The sequence below is a fragment of the Vigna angularis genome, chromosome 9, assembly GCF_016808095.1.
Source record: "Vigna angularis cultivar LongXiaoDou No.4 chromosome 9, ASM1680809v1, whole genome shotgun sequence".
In the NCBI taxonomy this organism is placed as follows: Eukaryota; Viridiplantae; Streptophyta; class Magnoliopsida; order Fabales; family Fabaceae; genus Vigna; species Vigna angularis.
The window spans coordinates 4,814,878-4,834,537 of NC_068978.1; the positions used below are offsets into that span (position 1 = coordinate 4,814,878).

Here is a 19,660-nt window from a genome sequence, read left to right on the forward strand (position 1 = left end):
TCCATTAGAGTGGAAGAGAATGTATGATTTATGGAATATTGATGTTGATATCTTTGTGGGAATGCTAAAGTATAAAGTTAGTTTATCTTTTTGCACATTTATAGTAATGATGTTATCTATTATTCGCTTCATAATACATGGTTTTGGAATACTTTACTCTATCAATTTCTTCAAAGTAAATGGAAGATTGTACCTAATGTTATGAAGTGTTAAGTTGTATGAATTCATGCCATGATATCATCTTTTGAAATTCCTATTGATAGTCATCTTTGAACTATTATTTTTGGATGTTACATTTTGATATCAGAACATGATATGGGAATCTATAGGTAGGAAAATGTTAGATTTTTCTTATGCATAATGAGAAGTAGTTGTTTTGTTGACAAGGGAATATTGTGTAGCTAACTTGTCTTAATTGTGACCACTGACCATAAAGTTATGGCATGTAGGTGTGTGACCCCTCCACCTTCTCCTTCTCATGATATGCCTAGTTTGGAAAGACCAACAGTGGTAATGGTTGGAGCTTTACAACAATAAAGTGTTTTGAAGGCTCAACAACATCAGGTTACCCTACAACAGATGGAGGTTGCAAGGCTATTAGTTGAGGCTTCTCAACAACAACACTTGGCTACAATCCAAGTCATTGATCAATACAATAAAATAATATTTGATAAAGAATATATAGACATTTTTCATAATATTTGTATTAAGCATATTCTTTAAAAACCTAAAACTTAAATAATATAAGTGCATTAAGACTTAATTCTTGACTTCATAAAATCATGATAAGTTTAAGACATCTAATATATGAAATTTATGTGTTAGATATTTATTAAGACCACCTATGATTTTAATCACTTGGTGAAGTTACGAAATATCTATTCATAAATTTATGTACTTAATATATGAGTTCAGACAATGACTCATATATTATTCTAAATTTTCGACCTTAATTATATTTCATACATGTCTAAACCTTAATAGCCTTTTTTGTTTCCAGATTTGCTTATTTTTCTCAATTAGGTCATTCCTTTTAAAAGTGTGTCAAATTGGTCTTTACTTGGTAAATTTTGCATCAACAAAGTTTCTTCCGTTAAATAAAACCAAATGGAGTTAAAAGATTGATGATCTGGCACAATGTAGTGGTAACGTGTCAATTTGAAGTTGTATCCGTGGTGACGTGTCAGTGAATTAGAGGCTGACATAATTTCTCATCCTAAAACCCATCTTCCTCATCCTCTTCCAATTTCTTCCTCTCAACCCTCCTCTTCACCATCATCAACAATGTCACCATCACCACCCCCAAAACCACAATCGACCCAATAACAACCCCACTCAAAACCTTCCAATCAAACACCTTCCTCCCAGATCCCTCGCTCGGAACCCTAACATGCAAAACCCCATTCTCACCATCGATAGTTAAATTCTGAAAATCCGAAAGCGAACCACAAAATTTCTTGCATAACCCACTATGCTTTTCGAAACTCAACCCAACGCACCCATAATCACCTAAGCACTCGCGCTCGCAAAAGCTTCTAGATTTCCCCTTAACCAGACTCACAATCCCAAATCCAAACCTCACAGCTTCAAGATCTTCAAATCCATCATCCCCATCACACCCAGCGTCCACATGGTGACAACCTTGATAGTAATCATCAGAACCCCACCCATGACCATCCAAAGGCTCAAACCCACTCACACACTCACAGATGTTGGATGCTTCCCCAGTGCAAACCCCGAACCCCTACAGAATCCTCGAACTTGGCATAGAGTCTCCGGCTTGAATCAAAACATTTGCCAAGACCCCGATTGACTGTTCCACGAGTACTGTTTGACCTGCCTGAAGGGCTCCAGGCGGATCATCGTTGGCGGTCAAAAGCTCGTCTCGATGGCGCGTTCGGAGAAACCGAAGGCTGCAGCGGGGGAGAATAGCACGACGAAGTGAAAGGCATAGGTAGGAGAGCCACGTGCCCGAGGAGGAATCAAAGGTCTGCCATGAAACGACGCCGTCAAAAGTGAGGAGGACGAGGTTTCCGGAATCTAGAAGCTTGAGGGTGAGGTTGGTGGTGGCGGCGACGACGACAGATGTCCAGAGAGTGGTGTTGAAGTGGGGTTAACTGACTGGTTGGGGTGAGTTCAAGGGATGAAGCGGCTTGGGAGGGGAAGGGATGGAGGCGATTGACGACCCAGATGGTGTTGGGGCTGGGCAAAGAGGTGCGGCAGATGGCGAGGTAGAATTTCGACGGGCTTGGGCCTGGGAAGAAATTGAAGAAGCCAAGTTGGAAAGTGTTGTTGAGGTTTTGCAGAGTAGCGTTGCCTTGGAGAATGATGGTGGCGGAGATGAGGAAGTGTGGAGAATGAGAATGAAGAGAAGAAAAAAGAGGAACATTGGATGAAGTTTTAATTGACACCCAATCTTATGTCAGCCTCTAATTCAGTGACACGTCACCACACATACAACTTCAAATTGACACGTTATCACTGCACTATGCTAGATCATCAATCTCTTAACTCCGTTTGGTTCTATTTAATGGAAGAGACTTTGTTGACGCAAAATTTACTAAGTAAAGATCAATTTGACACACTTTTAGAAGGAAGGACATAATTGAGAAAAATAAGCAAATCTGAGGACGAAAAAGGTTATTAAGCCTTATTCTAAATTTTCGACCTTAATTATATTTCATACATGTCTAAATGTTCCATAACCATAAAATTTATAAGTAGATTGTAATAATTCACAATTCATTCAAGTATTATAAGCCAATCATGAAGTTTCAAGTCAAAAGATGTTGCTTGAGTGACATATTCTCGCTTGAGCTAGAATCAATTGGAGAACAAAATTGATTTTTTTGTTGTGTTTTTACTAAAAATAAATCTTGCTTGAACAAACAATACTTCATTTGAGCAAAAATAAGAATGAAAGCAACTAAGTTTTCTTCCTTATTTTTGTTTGAGTAAATAATTTTGATTGAGAAAAACATGAAAAAAAAAAAACCATTAATACAATATATTTAAAACTTACCAAATTTTAACGAAACATATTTTGTTAATTGCAAAATTCTCAGCAAGTCTTGACCACCACCTTTCCCGATTACTTCCAATTTCAACCATTACAACTCAAACATGATCATCCAATCTCAATATACATTTATATTTAGAAAAACGAGGTTTATACATACATACATATATATATATATATATATATATATATATATATATATATATATATATATATATATATATATATATATATATATATATATATATATATAGTTTAGATTCCACAAATCATACATCAATTTTGACCATGTTAACATGGAATAGTTTTATTTAGAAAAACTAGGTTTATACATATAGTTTAGTTTCCACAATTCAAACTAAATCATACATCAATTTTGACTATGTTAACATACAAAATCTTCCATTATAACATTTATTTTTAATTTGTATTCAAAACATCAAAATTCCATCGAATTCCATAATAATTAATCTACTCAAATTTCACAATTAACTAAAGAATACACTCCAATTCAACAAAATACCAAAACTTTAAACTAAAGTACTCTAGCAGTTCAAATTTCATATGCAACCTTAAAACATTTTCCGCTAACACTTCATTCCAAATTCAAAATCATAATACTTGATATATTTTTATTATGAGAAAGATAGTCACAAGAGTTTAAATTGTGGACTGGTAGAGAGAGATCTAATATATTTTTATTATGAGAAGATAGTAACAAGACTTTAAATTGTGGACTCCTAGAGAGATCTAAAGGTTGCAATAATTCATCGTCATAAAATAAAACCTAGAAGATGAAAGAAAAACCATTATTTTATGATGAAAAATATCTAAAAATTGTGTTTGAAGATTACATGTGGGTAATTAATTTACTGTAAAGCATAATTTTACATTAGATCTCACTTAAACCTTTTCTCATAATATTAAATGAGATTTTGATATAATTAAAATGATCAAGTCGCAAAAATATTTTTGGAACAGAGGAAGTGATTGTAACACGAATATAAAAAAGACATTTGTCAACTATTTTCAACAACAATGGGAACCATTGCCAGAAGAGATCAATGAGTTTTTAAAATTTAGACGAACTATATGATAATGATACTTTTTGTACTGTGCTTATTACATATAAATAATTTCAATCTATCTCAATTATGTTGTAAGATTCTTTAGTTAAACAAACAAATTTTCACACTAAATTTTATAGAGGTATAAAGACAAATTTATTATCGATATTTTAAAAACTGGGCTAATAATTAAACAGATAAAAACATCAATTCACATTTTATTGGCTGAATCAGAGTTAACCATAGTCAACCAAGCAGTAGCAAAATTTATATTTTTGAATATTATAAAACGATTTAAGAAATACAACAATATAAAAATTATAAATTAATAACGAATAAATTTGATTTTTCCAAGATAATTATTAATAATAACGGACAAAATAATGTATACTTTTATGTAATTCTTAAATATTTGTTTTTATCTATCTTAATTAATAATATCTATCCAAACTCATTTTCGTCAATAGCTTATTATCAATTTTAGATCAATTCTTGCAGGTTTTTTTTAGAAGAAATGACCTTTTGAAGTTCACGGACTAACCATTAAATTTTAGTTGTTTTTACCAAAGTGTTGTGTTATGTGATCAATAATACCCTGATAAAAAAACTTGACCCAGTTTCTTCTTTTCTTACTAAACAAGTTCATTCTTAATCTCTTTCCTGTTTCAACAAGTAAAGACAAAAGTTGATAAAAATACTATGTAGTATATGTTCTTCTGGCTTTACAAAAGCAATAAGCACTTTATTTAAGATAAGGACAAGACATTTTTTGATAACAAGATAGAGACAAGACATGACAACTAGCTACTTCTGTAGTGTGAAATCTCACTCGTCCAAACTTTGATTGTGCCCAAAAAACCAGGCCATGCACAAATCCGTAATATTTATGATTCTATTTCATAAATCTTTCTACATCCACAACATAAACATTCTGCAATCAAAAGAATTCAAACAATCAAATTTCTACTTTCTATTACATAGTACATATCACTCAAACACAAAATTAAAGTCCCCAAATACAAAATCCAAGTTCTATACCTAATTTCTAGTTTTTGACAGAAAAATATTAAAATCACTAAGATACATGCATGCACACATTGTACTTTATTAATCAGACATATAGTAGCCTTCCAGCATGTTTTCAAACATGTTATAGAAATAGAAGAATTGCGTCAAAGATGTGAAAAACCGCGTCTGAAATGTGAAACAGAACATAGTATTCATGTGTTCACGTCGCAAACTGGAGATCCAAGGAGAGGAACCTGACCCATAATACCTTTCTTCAGACCCATCAACACATCACACTTCACATACAATCCATAGTGTGCTGAGTTTATGTCACCAGCTTTCCACCTCAACCTTCCATACAACACAAGTTTCACACCCACCACCCCATAACTCTCGTCCATCACCAATCCATTCGTGACCTCCTCCGACGCGGGCACCGGCACGCCTCCGATCTCTGGCGACAGCGACAATGCGCTGTGCTTATCCAGGAAGAGCGGTGGAAGCATGACATGTGGCGTGATGGGTTGGTTTCGGTAGGAAACGTAGGCCGAGAGCCTGTCGAAGTAAATGGAGACACGCCTGTTAGGGTTTCTTATTACGACGTTGAATTGCATGGAGATGGATATGAGTGGCGGCGTTGTGGCGTTGAGGCCGTAGACAGCGGCGCTGGCCACCGTGAAACGCGGCTTGGAAGGGTGGTAGGCGAGCCAGAGGATGAGGAGTATGATGCCAAGTAAGAGGAGGAAAACGGTGATGCAAATGCAGTGTTGACGTTTGGGTGCATTGGGTCTGAAGCGTGAAGGTGTAGCTTTGTCCATGTTGTGGACTTGATGGTGAGGAACTTTGCCAGGGAAACGGTAGTGTGTGTAATGGGTAGGGTTAGGATTATGGTTAGGGTTATTAGGGATATGGTTAGGGTTAGGGATATGGTTGTGGTCTTCTTGATGCTGTATATGCATTTCTGCCATGTGAGGAGTCTTTGATATGCAATTAAAGAGGTTGTGTTTGTGAGTGTTAGGTGTATCATATATGAAGATGGTTCTGTAGAAGTGGCAGCTACAAATGGTGGAGGTTGTGGAAATAGTGAAGAAGTGAAAAGGTGAAAGGAAATCCATATGAGACGGAATAGCAGGGAAACTTGGAATCAAAGCATGAGGGTGTGTTTCTCTCTTTTAGTTTTTTTAGATCATATCAATGGCTGATTATTGATCTCACTTGATGCTGTGTTTTACTTTTCTTTCTTCTTTTTTGTTTCCTGTTTTATGCCTTGCTTTGTCTTTATCCAACTTTGTTTCTTTATTTGCTTTTACCAACGTAATGTGAATAAGATACACGTAAGTTAACATGAGACTCGTTTACATCTTTGTTTTAAAAAAATGTTAGATGTAGCTGGATAGAAATAGGTGCATATTTGATTTTCAGAAAAACTAAAATATATTGTGTGGCACAATTAATAATCTCCTATAATTTAGAAGTTAAGATAAAACAATTTTTTCTATTTTATTTTTTAAAAATAATTTTGGTTCCATATGTCTAATAAAGATTCAATAATTTTTCTTGATTTATTTTTGACTTATGGTTCCTATGTTTTTTTAAAGAACTCAATCTGTAGTATTAATTAGGCTTAACTGCTTACTTTGTTCCCATGTTAAAGGGTAAATTTCTGTTTAGTATTCGGTTTTAAAAATGTTTCTATTTTATCCCAAAGTAGTATAAATTGTATCAATTAGACCCCTTCCGTTAAATTCACATAAACGAAGTTAACTCCAGTTGACGAATCTGCACTTTTTCTTCTCTCTCCTCTGCATTTCTTGCAATGTTCCAGTTTTTTCTGTTCTTCTTCCTCACTTTTTCTTCTCTCTCCTCTACATTTTCTGCACTAATATATTGGATTGTAGTATCAGACTTCTTTTTCCATGGATGCGGCGGGTAAAACTCATTTAACACAGATAATGCAAACCAAATTTTAAAAACCCGCATTCATTTTTTAGCTTAAAAACATGCAAACTGACAACCACAAGGCTTGCGGGTTACATGGGTAGTCCGCGAGCCTTTGCCCAAATACCCAGTTCTAACCCAAAAAGCATATAAAGTTTCTGTAATAAAATTTAACGGTCACCCTAGAATTTAGCAATAGCTTAAAATAAAATTGACAATAATCAATTCTATAACGATTAAAATATGTGAATGTGATTTTACATATGCACAACTATAATGAATAGTTGTGCAACACAACAGTCATATTAATAAATGAGATTGACTATATCATGTTGACTTGATGACGAACTACTTAAAAGAAGAAACAACACATAATAAAAATTACACCAATACTGCAGGAAAAATAAACCTTTTTACAGACTATAATTTGTTTCTTCTCCAAATGTGTTCTTTTTTATTCTTTGAAACACATCACATTCTCAAAAACTTCTCTATGACCAATATACTATCCTTTCACTATGTTAAATTACAAAATTATCTCTACTTGTATTCCACACATCACTCCCTAGTGAGCCTCTTATCTAGAGACATCTTCCCTTCGAAAACTCTATTAAGGCTATAAAAATTGTAACTCGAATCATTAACCATAAGCACTCTTTTTTCCCTCGGCAGAGCCAAATTATCTACCCATGGGGAAAGAAAAAGCAAATGATTGTATTATACATGTGAAGAAAACTAGCGCACCTGAGCAAAGGAAAACATCACCAGGTATAAGAGGTTAATATGAATGCATTGACCCTGTGTTTCTCCAGTCCAAAAAAGCGATGAAATACTCAGTATACCACATTAATCCTGCAAATATAAAACCATCAGGTGCTCAGTAAATGTGTCAACTGAGGAGGTTCAATGATCCAACAACCACAGTAAGGTAGGTGCTACAGTGTTTAGTATGTGAACATTCATATATACGATGAGATGTGCTTGCAAACCAAGGCAAAAAATTATTTTTGGAGAAACAATGGTTGACCTTCCTTGGACTATTTTTTTTTTGTACATAGCAAATATATTATTTATATATAATTGGGAAGTCCGGTCTAGAAAAAAGGGGGAGACGAATTTTCATCTGAAAGTTATCTTAGATCATATGTGATTATTTACAAGAGAAGAATACGTTCATAATTGGTGTCTAGAAGTACCTGCAAAGACGATGGCTTAAACCTTGTACTCATGGAGATGCATCCACTTTGTCGAAGACCATTTATTTCCTTTAATTACTGGACAACCACCTGGGAGCAATGATAAAATTTAAATTAATTTACTAGTCATTGCCTTCAAGGAACCAAAAGAAATTGTGAGAATAGAACAATGTGTCGTGTGGCTTTTAATTTCCACAAGTGGCAAGAAAAAATTATGGAATGAGATGGCAAGAATATTCTCAACATATGGTTCATACATAACATATTCATTACAATTTTCTCAGAGGCCTGAAATAGAGCAAGCATGCAGAAGAATAAACGCAGCAGCAAATGCATACACCAAGCAGAGCCTAAATGTAGAAAAATGGCTCATAATTGAATGTGTAAAATATGGATAAATTGAACTTAACGCGCTATAGTAACAATTTGTATTTACAGCTCATCTGGTGACAATTATGAAGAGTTTCTAACCATGTAAACTAGATGGATCTAATGAGGCATCAGGCCTCATGCTCCAAAATAGCAGAGCGTCTCCCCTTTTTGGTTTCACAGACAGACCCTTTCTTGCACATTGGGATAAATCATTCCACCATGGCACAGAGCTAAAATTTGCAATTGCTGTAGGAAATACAGTCTCACCACCTTCTTCAACATCTGAACTGCAGATTAAGCAAAAAACACGAAGGGAAATATCATGTTTCAATCTAAAATCCGTTAGAAACCACAGGCAAGAACATAATTTGCAAAGACAATGACAGCTTACAGGTACATCAGAACTGTAGCAATACGTTGGCCTCCATTCCTAGTGTTGAACTCATCAAGGAAGTAATCATAGTGAGGCTCGTATTTTTGCCCTACTTCGTAATGAAGAATTTGAAGTCCTTCTCCATTTTCTGAATATGATAAATTTAAGCAATAGTAAATGAGAAAAAATAAATAGTCAAATCAGGCCCACGGATTAGAAATGTTATTAACAAACCTAAAATGTTTTGACAAATACATATGCATAATGTATTAATACACAGTGGTCCTTAGTCTAGCAAGGCATATGTTCATCGGACTCCTGTGTCCAAACCCTGCTAGGACCTCCTGTGTTTCCATTTGCCCCATGGACTTCCCAAGTCATGATCTCTGATTATAACAAAAATAAACGTACTGAGACAACATTATCATGACATTCAAAAATACTCTGGTTATGATCTCCATCCCCGTATATACAGAACAATTTCCTTTTTGCACAATATTATTACGCTTTTCCACAACAACCATCAAAGGCATTAAATAAATTCTTCAAAAGAAGAAATATCCTCCTAATCTTAACTCCCATTCTGAATGGGGAAGAGTAGCAACTATATAGGAAGTGGTCCTTCCAGGGCCTCCATGGGCCCATGTGGTTGGTGGAGCTGCTCTTGCGAGAGCCGGAAAAGCGGGTGGAGGCGGACTCATGGGAAGGGCTTTGGATGTAGTATACGGGCCGGCGGGGAGAGCGGGGCGGTGAGGACTGGGAGAGGCTGCTAACCTCGGAGTCTGTCTTGGTCAGTATTGGCACATTGTCGTTGGGTTTCATGTTTCTCTCTCTTTTTTGTGTTGAATTTGATGTGAGGAAGAAGAGAGAGAAAAAAAGCTGGAACATTGCAGGAAATGCAGAGGAGAGAGAAGAAAAAGTACAGATTTGTCAGCTGGAGTTAACTCCGTTTATGTGGATTTAACGGAAGGGATCTAATTGATACAATTTATACTACTTTGGGATAAAATAGAAGTATTTTTAAAACCGGGTACTAAACATAAATTCACCCCTTAACATGGGGAACAAGTAAGCATTTAAGCCTATTAATTAACTTTAAAGATGACCACTAAAAAAATTACATATTATCAACAAGTGTTATTTATTGGCAATAGCAAAAATTTGTTAATAAATTGTGTTTATTTATAGACAAATATTCACCGGTAAAGTGTTTATCGATGGAGGTAGAAATTTCACTAGTGAAAGAAAGACTTTTTATACTAATTAAAAAGATTTTTATACCGGTTTCAAAACCAATATTCCAATGTGCTTTGTCCTCACTCGCACACTTTCCGGGAAAACTTTCCAGAAGGTCACCCATCCCTAAATTACTCCAGGCTAAGCACGCTTAACCATGGAGTTCTTATGGGTTAGGCTACCGAAAAGCAAATGCATTTTGGTGATATGAGTAGCCAAATCAATCCCTTTAAGCTATCCTTCAACTGTATAGTCTCATACCTATACAGTCTCTAGATCCTTCTCATTCCGATGTATGTTCGATTCATCCATGTGTCCCTTCCATTGGAAGCCTGCCAGGAGTCGCTCCTTGTTTGTGCCCCTTGCACTTCGTGCCTTTTTGCACCGGCGATCACTCCCCGCTGTGAGGACCGTAAATTTTTGGAGGTGGGGCATGACAATCAACCACCCATTGCATTATTAGAATGCAATAATTGGTGTGCATTATTGGGAGGTATTATTACTGGACGCACCATTCCATGAATGGGGACACGGACTCCTCTCTGCTCATCACCCCATCTTCATCCTTTTTCTTCTCCATCTCTAACATCTCTCCCTTCAACCATAATCCAGTTTCGATTCCTCTCACCCCTCGACCATCATCTTTCACGCACGACCCAAATTAGTGGCCCATATGCAGGTGCGGCGGAGGCGAAAACCCTCCCTGGGTTGCCCGTGGATGGATCGAAGAAGCAGTGACGCGGAGGCGGGATCGCAGTGATGAGCAACAGCCAGTTAGTCGGACACGGTGCAGAGACGCCGAGGGGAGCAGACAGATCGGAGGCTGGGTCGAGGTGGCTGGATCAGTGGCGCGATGGCCGATTTGGCAGTGATGGAGCAAAAAGGGGGTGGTTATGGTGATGGAAGAAGCTGGAGGAAGTGAAGGTGCTAGTCCGGGATATGAGGTTGCGGGTGGTGGACATAGTTGTGCTTGGAGAAACCAGGTAAGGGGGAGCTAAAATTGGGTATATGAATCGTAGGAATAATATGTTTGATATCATATTATGATTATTTAATATTTTGATGAATAATTTTATGTTTAGAATATCTTTCTTTGCTATAAATCTGTATGGGTAATTGTAGAACTATCATGCTGCAAATCTGGGAAAAGGGGTGAAAGATATGGGTTTCTGGGTTTTTCTCTGCATTCTGTGCAATTCTGCAGAATTCTGCAGAATGCACGCTCGTCCCATTTTGGTGAGTCAAAATTGGACATTCGTCCAATTTTGATAAATCAAATTGGACGTTCGTCCAATTTGTGCTCGACCAAATAGTGGTCGGCCAAAGTATATGAGCGTTCGGTTTGGTGCTCTAAGATAACGAACGTTCGCGTTCGTCCATTGATAAAGTTAGAAATCTTAAACGTTCGTCCTTAGTCAAGTTACCTCAGCAATGTCGAGCGTCCTCTGGCTGAACGAGCGTCCTCTGGCTGAACGAGCGTCCTGGCTGAACGAATGTGGTGGCTGAACGAGCGTCCTCTGGCTGAACGAGCGTCCTGGCTGAACGAATGTGATGGCTGAACGAGCGTCCTCTGGCTGAACGAGCGTCCTGGCTGAACGAGTGTGGTGGCTGAACGAGCGTCCTCGGCCTGGCTGAACGAGCGTTCTCCACTGTTGGACGAGCGTCCTTCACTGTTGGACGAGCGTCTTCCACTGTTGGACGAGCGTCCTCCTCTCTTGGACGAGCGTCCTCCTCTCTTGGACGAGCGTCCTCCTCTCTTGGACGAGCGTCCTCCACTGTTGGACTTGGTATTCTCAGACTCCGATCGTAAGCGTTCTGTATTAATGATAGGTAGTTCGGTTTTATTTATGTTCTTTCCCAGATAGAAATTGTCCATAATGAACGTTCGGTATTAATTTGATAGTCTTAAGTTCCAATCTTAAGCGTTCGTGTCGCAACCGGAATCGCGACGGGACGACGATCCAATAAAAAGAATAAATATTGAAAAGAGATTTTGGAGTCGCCACCATAGTTTATTCTGGAAAACTACGGAAAAACCATAAAATGATAAGGCATGGTCAATTTGAACCAGATTCTTGGTTCGGGAGTCGGTTACGTGTAGGGAAGGTATTAGCACCCTACAACGCCTGCCCTAAGGCAGTACCTTTAACTAAATGCGCGAATATGTATGTGGTTTTTCAAAGTATTTAACTTTCCCTTAAAATAAAACTCTAAAGAAACAAACAATATATATTTTTTAGCTTTTTGGGGCCCGACAAGGATTGACCTTGCTCCTACGTATTCTCATGTGAGAAATCAGGGTTACGTAGTTCTTTTGAAACTGTTTGAAAATTTTGTTTGAAAATAGTTTGAGAGATTTGTTTGAGAATGATTTTGGATAAATTGGGAGAGTGAGCCTGACAAGGACTGGCCTTGCTCCTACGTATGTCCACTTTTGATGGAGAATCAAGGATCACGTAGTTCTGCAAGGCGATATTGTTGGGTGTTCGAAAAGTAGATGTTTTTAGTTTTTTGATGATTTTATATTTTATTTTTATTTAAGAAAGAGAAAAGGTTTTTAGCACAAGGACGATGCGTGCGATCACACATGTGCCTAAACCTTTAAAACATATTTTTGTAATTTTTTGATGAAAGAGAAAAGGTTTTTGGCACAAGGACGATGCGTGCGATCACACATGTGCCTAAACCTTTGAAAACATATTTTTGGCGTTTTTTGAAGAAAGAGAAAAGGTTTTTGGCACAAGGACGATGCGTGCGATCACACATGTGCCTAAACCTTTAAAACGTATTTTTGGTATTTTTGAAGAAAGAAAAAAAGGTTTTTGGCACAAGGACGATGCGTGCGATCACACATGTGCCTAAACCTTTAAAACATATTTTTTGGTATTTTTGAAGAAAGAGAAAAGGTCTTTGGCACAAGGACGATGCGTGCGATCACACATGTGCCTAAACCTTTAAAACATATTTTTTGTATTTTGAAGAAAGAGAAAAGGTTTTTGGCACAAGGACGATGCGTGCGATCACACATGTGCCTAAACCTTTAAAACATAATTTTTTGGTATTTTTGAAGAAAGAGAAAAGGTTTTTGGCACAAGGACGATGCGTGCGATCACACATGTGCCTAAACCTTTAAAACGTATTTTTTGTATTTTGAAGAAAGAGAAAAGGTTTTTGGCACAAGGACGATGCGTGCGATCACACATGTGCCTAAACCTTTAAAACATAATTTTTTGGTATTTTTGAAGAAAGAGAAAAGGTTTTTGGCACAAGGACGATGCGTGCGATCACACATGTGCCTAAACCTTTAAAACGTATTTTTTGTATTTTGAAGAAAGAGAAAAGGTTTTTTGGCACAAGGACGATGCGTGCGATCACACATGTGCCTAAACCTTTAAAACATATTTTTTGTATTTTGAAGAAAGAGAATTATTATTATTTTATTTATTTATTTTTTGTGATTTCTGTTCAATTATAAAAAAAAATGAGTGTGTGCAGTGTTTAACAAATAAACAAGACAAATACAATACAAAGGGATGGGAGTTATCTTACAAGGGGATTACACAATAAAAATTAATGACCAGACAAAAAAATAAAATTAAGAAACTAAAGCGTAAAAAATAAAACAAGAGAAAAGCTCAATTAAATTAGGGGTACAGAGATAAAAACCAGGGGTGCCAAGTGAAATTGAAGCTCTTTTGTTTGGGTCAATTCCTTTTTCTCCAACTTTGAATCTGCCAAGGTGTGAGGACGAAATTTGGGGGTGCCATTGGGTATTTGCTTGTCTGGCCCAAAGCCTCTTTTCGTTCCCTCATCAGAAATCTAGAGACCTGAAGCTTCTCTCCCGAACGAGCCAGCAAAAGGAGGGACGTGCCTCGTCCTCCAACACACATGCGCCACTGCCTCCGTCGAAGCCGTGAACCGCCGTTTGCGGCGTCGCCAGTAACGACGCGTGCCACCGGAGCCATCGTCAGCCACGGCGCTAGGTTCTCCTTTTCCTCTTCTCCCGCGCAAAGTTCACCAAGGGCGATAGAGACGGCGTCGCGGTTTGCTTCTGTTGGGTTCATCATTGATGGCATATGGGGCCGTCGGGGGTATCACCAATTTCAACACAACCCTTCCTTCTTCGTTCCAAATTAAACGCCACAATTCTGGGCACCTGGGTCACGCTGCTACTGTTCTTACTGAGGGCATCACCAGAACTACCATTGTCACGCTTTTCGTCCACATTTTCCACTTTATTTCATTCTCATTGGTTTCTCTTGTGGTTGTAGAGTGGAACAGGACATGAGCGGGTCATGGTTCGATTTTGGTAATGGATGCTCCGCGTGTTTCGGTTTGGATAGTTGGAAGATGAAGATGGTCGTGAGGTCAATGTATAAGGTGTGGAGATGATGGTCTGAGGTGAATGAAAATGAAGGAAGATTAATGGAGATGAATGTCTATGGTATCTGGATGAAGATGAGGGTGATGAGCGGAGAAGAAAAACGGCCTTGGCAGGGTGTGTGGTTGGGAGTGATGAAGTTTGAGGTTAGGCCGTGATATCTGGTGAGTGAAGATTAAGATGATGGGTTGATGCACAGGGAGGAATATAGCAGTGAGTCTCAATGGAGATGGAGGCCAGAGGTGTATGGTTGCTGATGGATGCGAGTTTGCTGGCTGGGATAGATGATGATGGGTGGAGATAGGTAAGGTGATTGGGTCACGGTGGTTGTTGGAGATGGTTGAAGTATGTGATTGTATATAATGGTTGATGGATGTTGGCGCGGTGTAAGAGTGATGATGATCGTAGTATCAGGTAACTGTGGCAGGTGAATATGGTTGAAGTGAATATAGTTGAAGATTTGGCCGCAGGGTAAGGATGAAGATGGTGGGTTGAATATGGGCGCTGGAGATGGTTATGAGGTAATAATGGGTATATACAGATTCGGAGGTATAAATGGTGTTTCGGTGGTGGGTTTGTCCGAGTGGTTCTTGATGGTTTCCAGTGAATACAGGTGAGTAGTGAGAGGAGTGGGGAGTTGGATTCTCAGAGCCGTGTGAGGGTGAATGATAATGGTGTTGGAAGTGAGGTGAAGATGATGATGTTGGAAATAGTATATGGATGAAGATAAGGTGCTGACCCAGTATCAACGAAGAGGGAAGGGTGTATGTCCGCGAGGTCTCAGGACGAAAATGATGATGTTGATGTGTATAAGGGTTATAGGTCCAATGTTGGAACAGTGATGGAGATGAAAGCGATGTTGTCGGTCGATTGGTAAGGATGAGGATGGTGGGCTGGAGTGTGTGAATATGGGTGTCTGGCCGTGGGTGTTAGCAGTGGCCGTGGGTGTCAAGATGGTTGTTCGGTAACAATGGATTGGTACGAATATTCACACAACATCTATTTAACTTAATACATGCAAACTTATCCACATGCAAACGTAGCAACAGTATGACAAAGATACACTCAAAGACGACTAACCAAACTCAGTAAAACATGGAACGGGCTGCATTACTTACCTCTTGAAGCTTGGTTTATCTTTGTTAAGCCCTGGGTCCTCTTCGTGGCTGGCTTTCCTCTTTCGATAAGGTGCTCCTCCCTCTCTTGAAGCTCCTTACTTCGTAACCAGCTGGACGATGTTTCTACTGCCTAGAAGCTCCTGGACAGCTTGCATGCATGAGAGTTGCTGCACCGGTTTCTGGAAGTTGCAAGGATGGTGAGTTTCTTCTAGGCCGTGAGTATTCTTTCAAGCTTGGATGGGAGCTACTTGCTGGGACCCTCCCTCGGTGGTTGATGGATTGTGGTTGAAGCTGGAACTTGAGTCTGGTTTGGTGAGTATGATAAGTGTTGAGAAGGAAGAGGATGGGGGATGGAGAATGGAGATATGAGGCAGGCAGTGATAGGGAGTTTCACGGTGGTAACAGGGTTGAGAAGGTGATGGCATGCGGTGACTGCCACTGTAGTGTTGGGTTAGATGGGGAATGTGATGAAGATGGGGGTGCGGTTTAAGAGGAGGAGAAGTTTGGCTGGTGAAGCATGGTGGCAGCAACTTGGCGGTTTGGGTGGAAGGTTTCCGAGGAAGATGATGATGGTGTTGGACCGGTCACGGTGGGGAGTTACAGTGGTGCAATGGTCATTAGAGTGCAAAAACGAATTGGTTCAACCCATGACTGTTGCCTTAATATTTCAGGTTCTCCAAATCTGTCTTGTCCCCGGCCGAGTGGTTATTGATGGTTCTGGGTGAATCAGGTGGCGTAGTGTGAGGGGAGGAGATGAAGGTCAGTAGTGGTGTTTCGGTCCCGTGAGTTGTTAATGAATGAAGAGTTTCTGGTTCAGAGATGAATGATGGATGATGGGTTGGAGGCAAAGGGGCGTTGGAGATGAAAAAAAAATGGAGAAGATGAAAGGGGTCCCTGTGGGTTGTTGGCTGTGTGGGCATATGGAGGATGGGTGGTGGCCTATGGCAATGGATGAATATGCAGAGGTGAGGATGCTGGAGGTTGTAGGTTAGGCCCCCGTCATGTTTAGAGATGAAGCTATATTGGCTGTATGCGAATGATGATCCTCCCCCGGTCAGTGGAGTCTGGGTTCTTGAAAAATGAAGATCCCGTCAAGGCAGTTTCCCCAGGTCCCTCAAGATAATTCCAGAGGGGTTCAGAGTGTGGGCTGTGTATAAGGTATGGGTGTTCCAGATGGATATGTCGAGGTGACCTTGCTGGATATTCCGTTTTTTTTTCGAATAAGGTAATGATTCTGAAGGTAAGTGGAAGCCCCAGGCGAGTGGGAGGCAGGGTGTTGCATGCGTTTCCAAATGCCAGACGGAATCAGCAGAGGTTCCATGTGGGCACACGTGGAAGACAAGTGGAAGTGTTAGCCAGGAATATTCTCTGCTTCCTTTTAATTTCCAGAGACCCATACTGTAAGTGATTTTTTCAGAGTGGCCGCATGTTTGCTTCACCATGTGCTTCCAATCATTGCTCTGCCGTGCTGGTGTGCTTCCCTTCCAGCGAGGCCGTGAATATGGAGTTGCCCATGACGCTGCCAGCGTGTTGCTCCCCATGCTTCCAGTCGTGTCTGCTCCCAAGCCATGCATCTACCTTTCTCTAAATTAAAATTCAAAAGTGAAAGCCAGCCAAAAATATTCTCTTGCAGAAACCCATACTGCAAATGGCTTTCAGATGTTAATGGCGGACAGTGGCAGAGGGTGGCCATCTTCGCTGCTCAGACCGAATTAAAGTGTATCGCCAGCTTTTTTGGACGTTCGGTCAAAACAAGAAACGAGCTACCAAAACGAACGACCGTTCACGAAGATGAACGAACGCTTAGGCCGAATGCTCACAAGGTAGAACAAAACTGCTCCAGGTCGAACGTAAATAGTAGAAAGTCAACCAACGAAAACCGAACGCTCACAAACAATACCCGAACGCTCGACATCTCAAACAGACCGAACGCTCGGCTTGGACGTTCGCTAAACTGAGAACAAAAACACATTAAGAACGAACGTTCAAAAAGTAGAGACCGAACGTTGAGCAGCGAGGACGAACGTCCAACTTACAAAAGGCCGAACGGTATAGGACGAACGGTTGAAGCAATGAAGGACGAACGGTTACTGTTCGGACGAACGGCCTCAGTAACAGTGGGAAAGGACGAGCGATCACTGTTGGGCCGAACGGCCACAGTAACATTGGGGAAGGACGAACGACAGAGGACGAACGCTTGATCAAAGAGGACGAACGCTCGCAAGCTTGAATACTGGCCGAACGGTCCAATAGTGAAAAAGGACGAACGACAGAGGAGAGGACGAACGGTCGAACAGTCACAAGATGGAACCTATGTGGTACTCGGTTCCTGCAACGAGCGAACGCCTCAGAGTTTGGACGAACGGTCATGCATGCCGAACGTTAAAGAAACGAGCGCTAAAGATCAGTCGTACACCAAGACCGAACGCTGGAACACAGAGGACGAAAGCTGGATGATAACCGAACGGTTGAAGCGGAGGACGAACGTCCAAACGTGCTGAAGGCTCACGGTTGAGGACGAACGGTCACAACAACAGTGGCAAAAACCGAACGCACCCAAAGAAGGACGAACGCTTCATCCTATTTTTTTTATTTTTACTTTTTTTTTTAATAATTTTTTATTATATACTTTTTCTTTTTATATAAACACACATTTTTTTTAATTTTTCCTTTTATGAGGATAAAACAATAAAACAAATTATTTAGTCAATCCGGACGAAATTGAGTGTTGACAGCTGCCCCTCTTTACTTAGATTTTACTAGATCATATGGTAAACAAAGTTTTCATATTATCAGAGTAAAAGATAAGTAAAGATAGAAATACTAATTTCGTTCGGATTTCAATGAAAAGGAACCAGGATCAAACATGGAATTTTTTTTTTCATTTGTTTTTTTTTTTTTTTTTTGAGTGCATAAATAAAATGAACAAAATTAAATGAAATGAGAAATTTGAATTTGATTGGTTTGACCATTGCCATGCAGAGAGTCATTTGAGAAAATTAAAAATATGTACTGACCATTGCCATGCAGAGGGTCGTTTCGAAAAAATTAAAATCTGGACTTGACTATTGCCATGCAGAGGGTCGTTTAAAAAAAATAAAAATATGTACCTGACCATTGCCATGCAGAGGGTCGTGTGAAAAAAGTTAAAAAAAAAAAAAAAAAAAAAAATGGGCTCGACCATTGTCTTACAGAGGGCCGAGATACCAATGGCAAAAAGCAAAATTGGGCTCGACCATTGTCTTACAGAGGGCCGAGATACCAATAGCAGAAAGTAAAATTGGGCTCGACCATTGTCTTACAGAGGGCCGAGATACCAATGACAGAAAGTAAAAATTGGTTGATTGCTTTGAATTTGAAAATTGGAATTGGTTGAAAATTTGAGAAATTTTTTTTTGATTTTTGATTTTTGATTTTGAAATTAAGAAACAAGGTGTTGCATTTTTGTACAAGTATATGGAATCTTGATATGCAAGAGAAACTTGGTTGATGAAAATTTTGAAATGAGAAGAACACTTTGATGCATGCTGATTTTTTTGTCTTTTTGAAAGAAGGAAAATTGATGTAATATACATGGAAGGGAAAACTTTGATGCATTTTTTTTTTGTCTTTTTGAAAGAAGAAAAATTTGATGAAATTTTGAAATTAGAGAGGAAAACTTTGATGCACTTTTTTTTTGTCTTTTTGAAGAAGAAAAATTGACGTAATGTACATGGAGGGGAAAACTTTGATGCATTTTTTTTCTTTTTGAAGGAAGAAAAATTTGATGAATATACGTGGGGGCAAATTCAAAGTTGATGAAAAAATGTACATGATGTATTGGAAGATTATGAAACTATGACATTTTTTTTTTCAATTTGTTTCCTTTGAAAACATCAAATTTATGACGATATAGAATTCCAATTTCCTTCAATGGATGTCCGATCCTAAAGTCAACTGTGCAAAAAGAAAC

At 38.9% G+C, this 19,660-nt stretch overlaps 2 protein-coding genes across 2 annotated transcripts; both read right to left on the minus strand.

Annotated features, from left to right (window-relative positions):
- Positions 1–4,964: 4,964 nt before the first annotated feature.
- On the minus strand, positions 4,965–6,209 carry LOC108347136 (NDR1/HIN1-like protein 12). The gene has a single exon (XM_017586281.1). It carries the CDS (start codon positions 6,207–6,209, stop codon positions 5,307–5,309), a length of 903 nt encoding a protein of 300 aa, XP_017441770.1. The 3' UTR covers positions 4,965–5,306.
- A 1,541-nt stretch (positions 6,210–7,750) lies between these two features.
- LOC108346435 (probable prolyl 4-hydroxylase 3) lies at positions 7,751–9,795 on the minus strand. The gene is made up of 6 exons (XM_052868658.1): positions 9,495–9,795; positions 9,304–9,359; positions 8,992–9,158; positions 8,700–8,887; positions 8,229–8,318; positions 7,751–7,884 (listed from the first exon to the last, which is right to left on the minus strand). Exons 1-5 carry the CDS (start codon positions 9,793–9,795, stop codon positions 8,245–8,247), a joined length of 786 nt encoding a protein of 261 aa, XP_052724618.1. The 3' UTR covers positions 7,751–7,884; positions 8,229–8,244.
- Between the last annotated feature and the right edge of the window lie 9,865 nt (positions 9,796–19,660).

Excerpts from the sequence above, each read along its gene's own strand:
- LOC108347136 (XM_017586281.1), bottom strand. The coding sequence starts at position 6,209 with ATGGATTTCCTTTCACCTTTTCACTTCTTCACTATTTCCACAACCTCC.
- LOC108346435 (XM_052868658.1), bottom strand. The coding sequence starts at position 9,795 with ATGAAACCCAACGACAATGTGCCAATACTGACCAAGACAGACTCCGAG. Across the intron at positions 8,888-8,991 it reads GCTACAGTTCTGATGTACCT|TTCAGATGTTGAAGAAGGTG; the intron begins GTAAGCTGTCAT and ends CTTAATCTGCAG. Across the intron at positions 8,319-8,699 it reads AGATCCATCTAGTTTACATG|GTGGTTGTCCAGTAATTAAA; the intron begins GTTAGAAACTCT and ends CATTGCTCCCAG.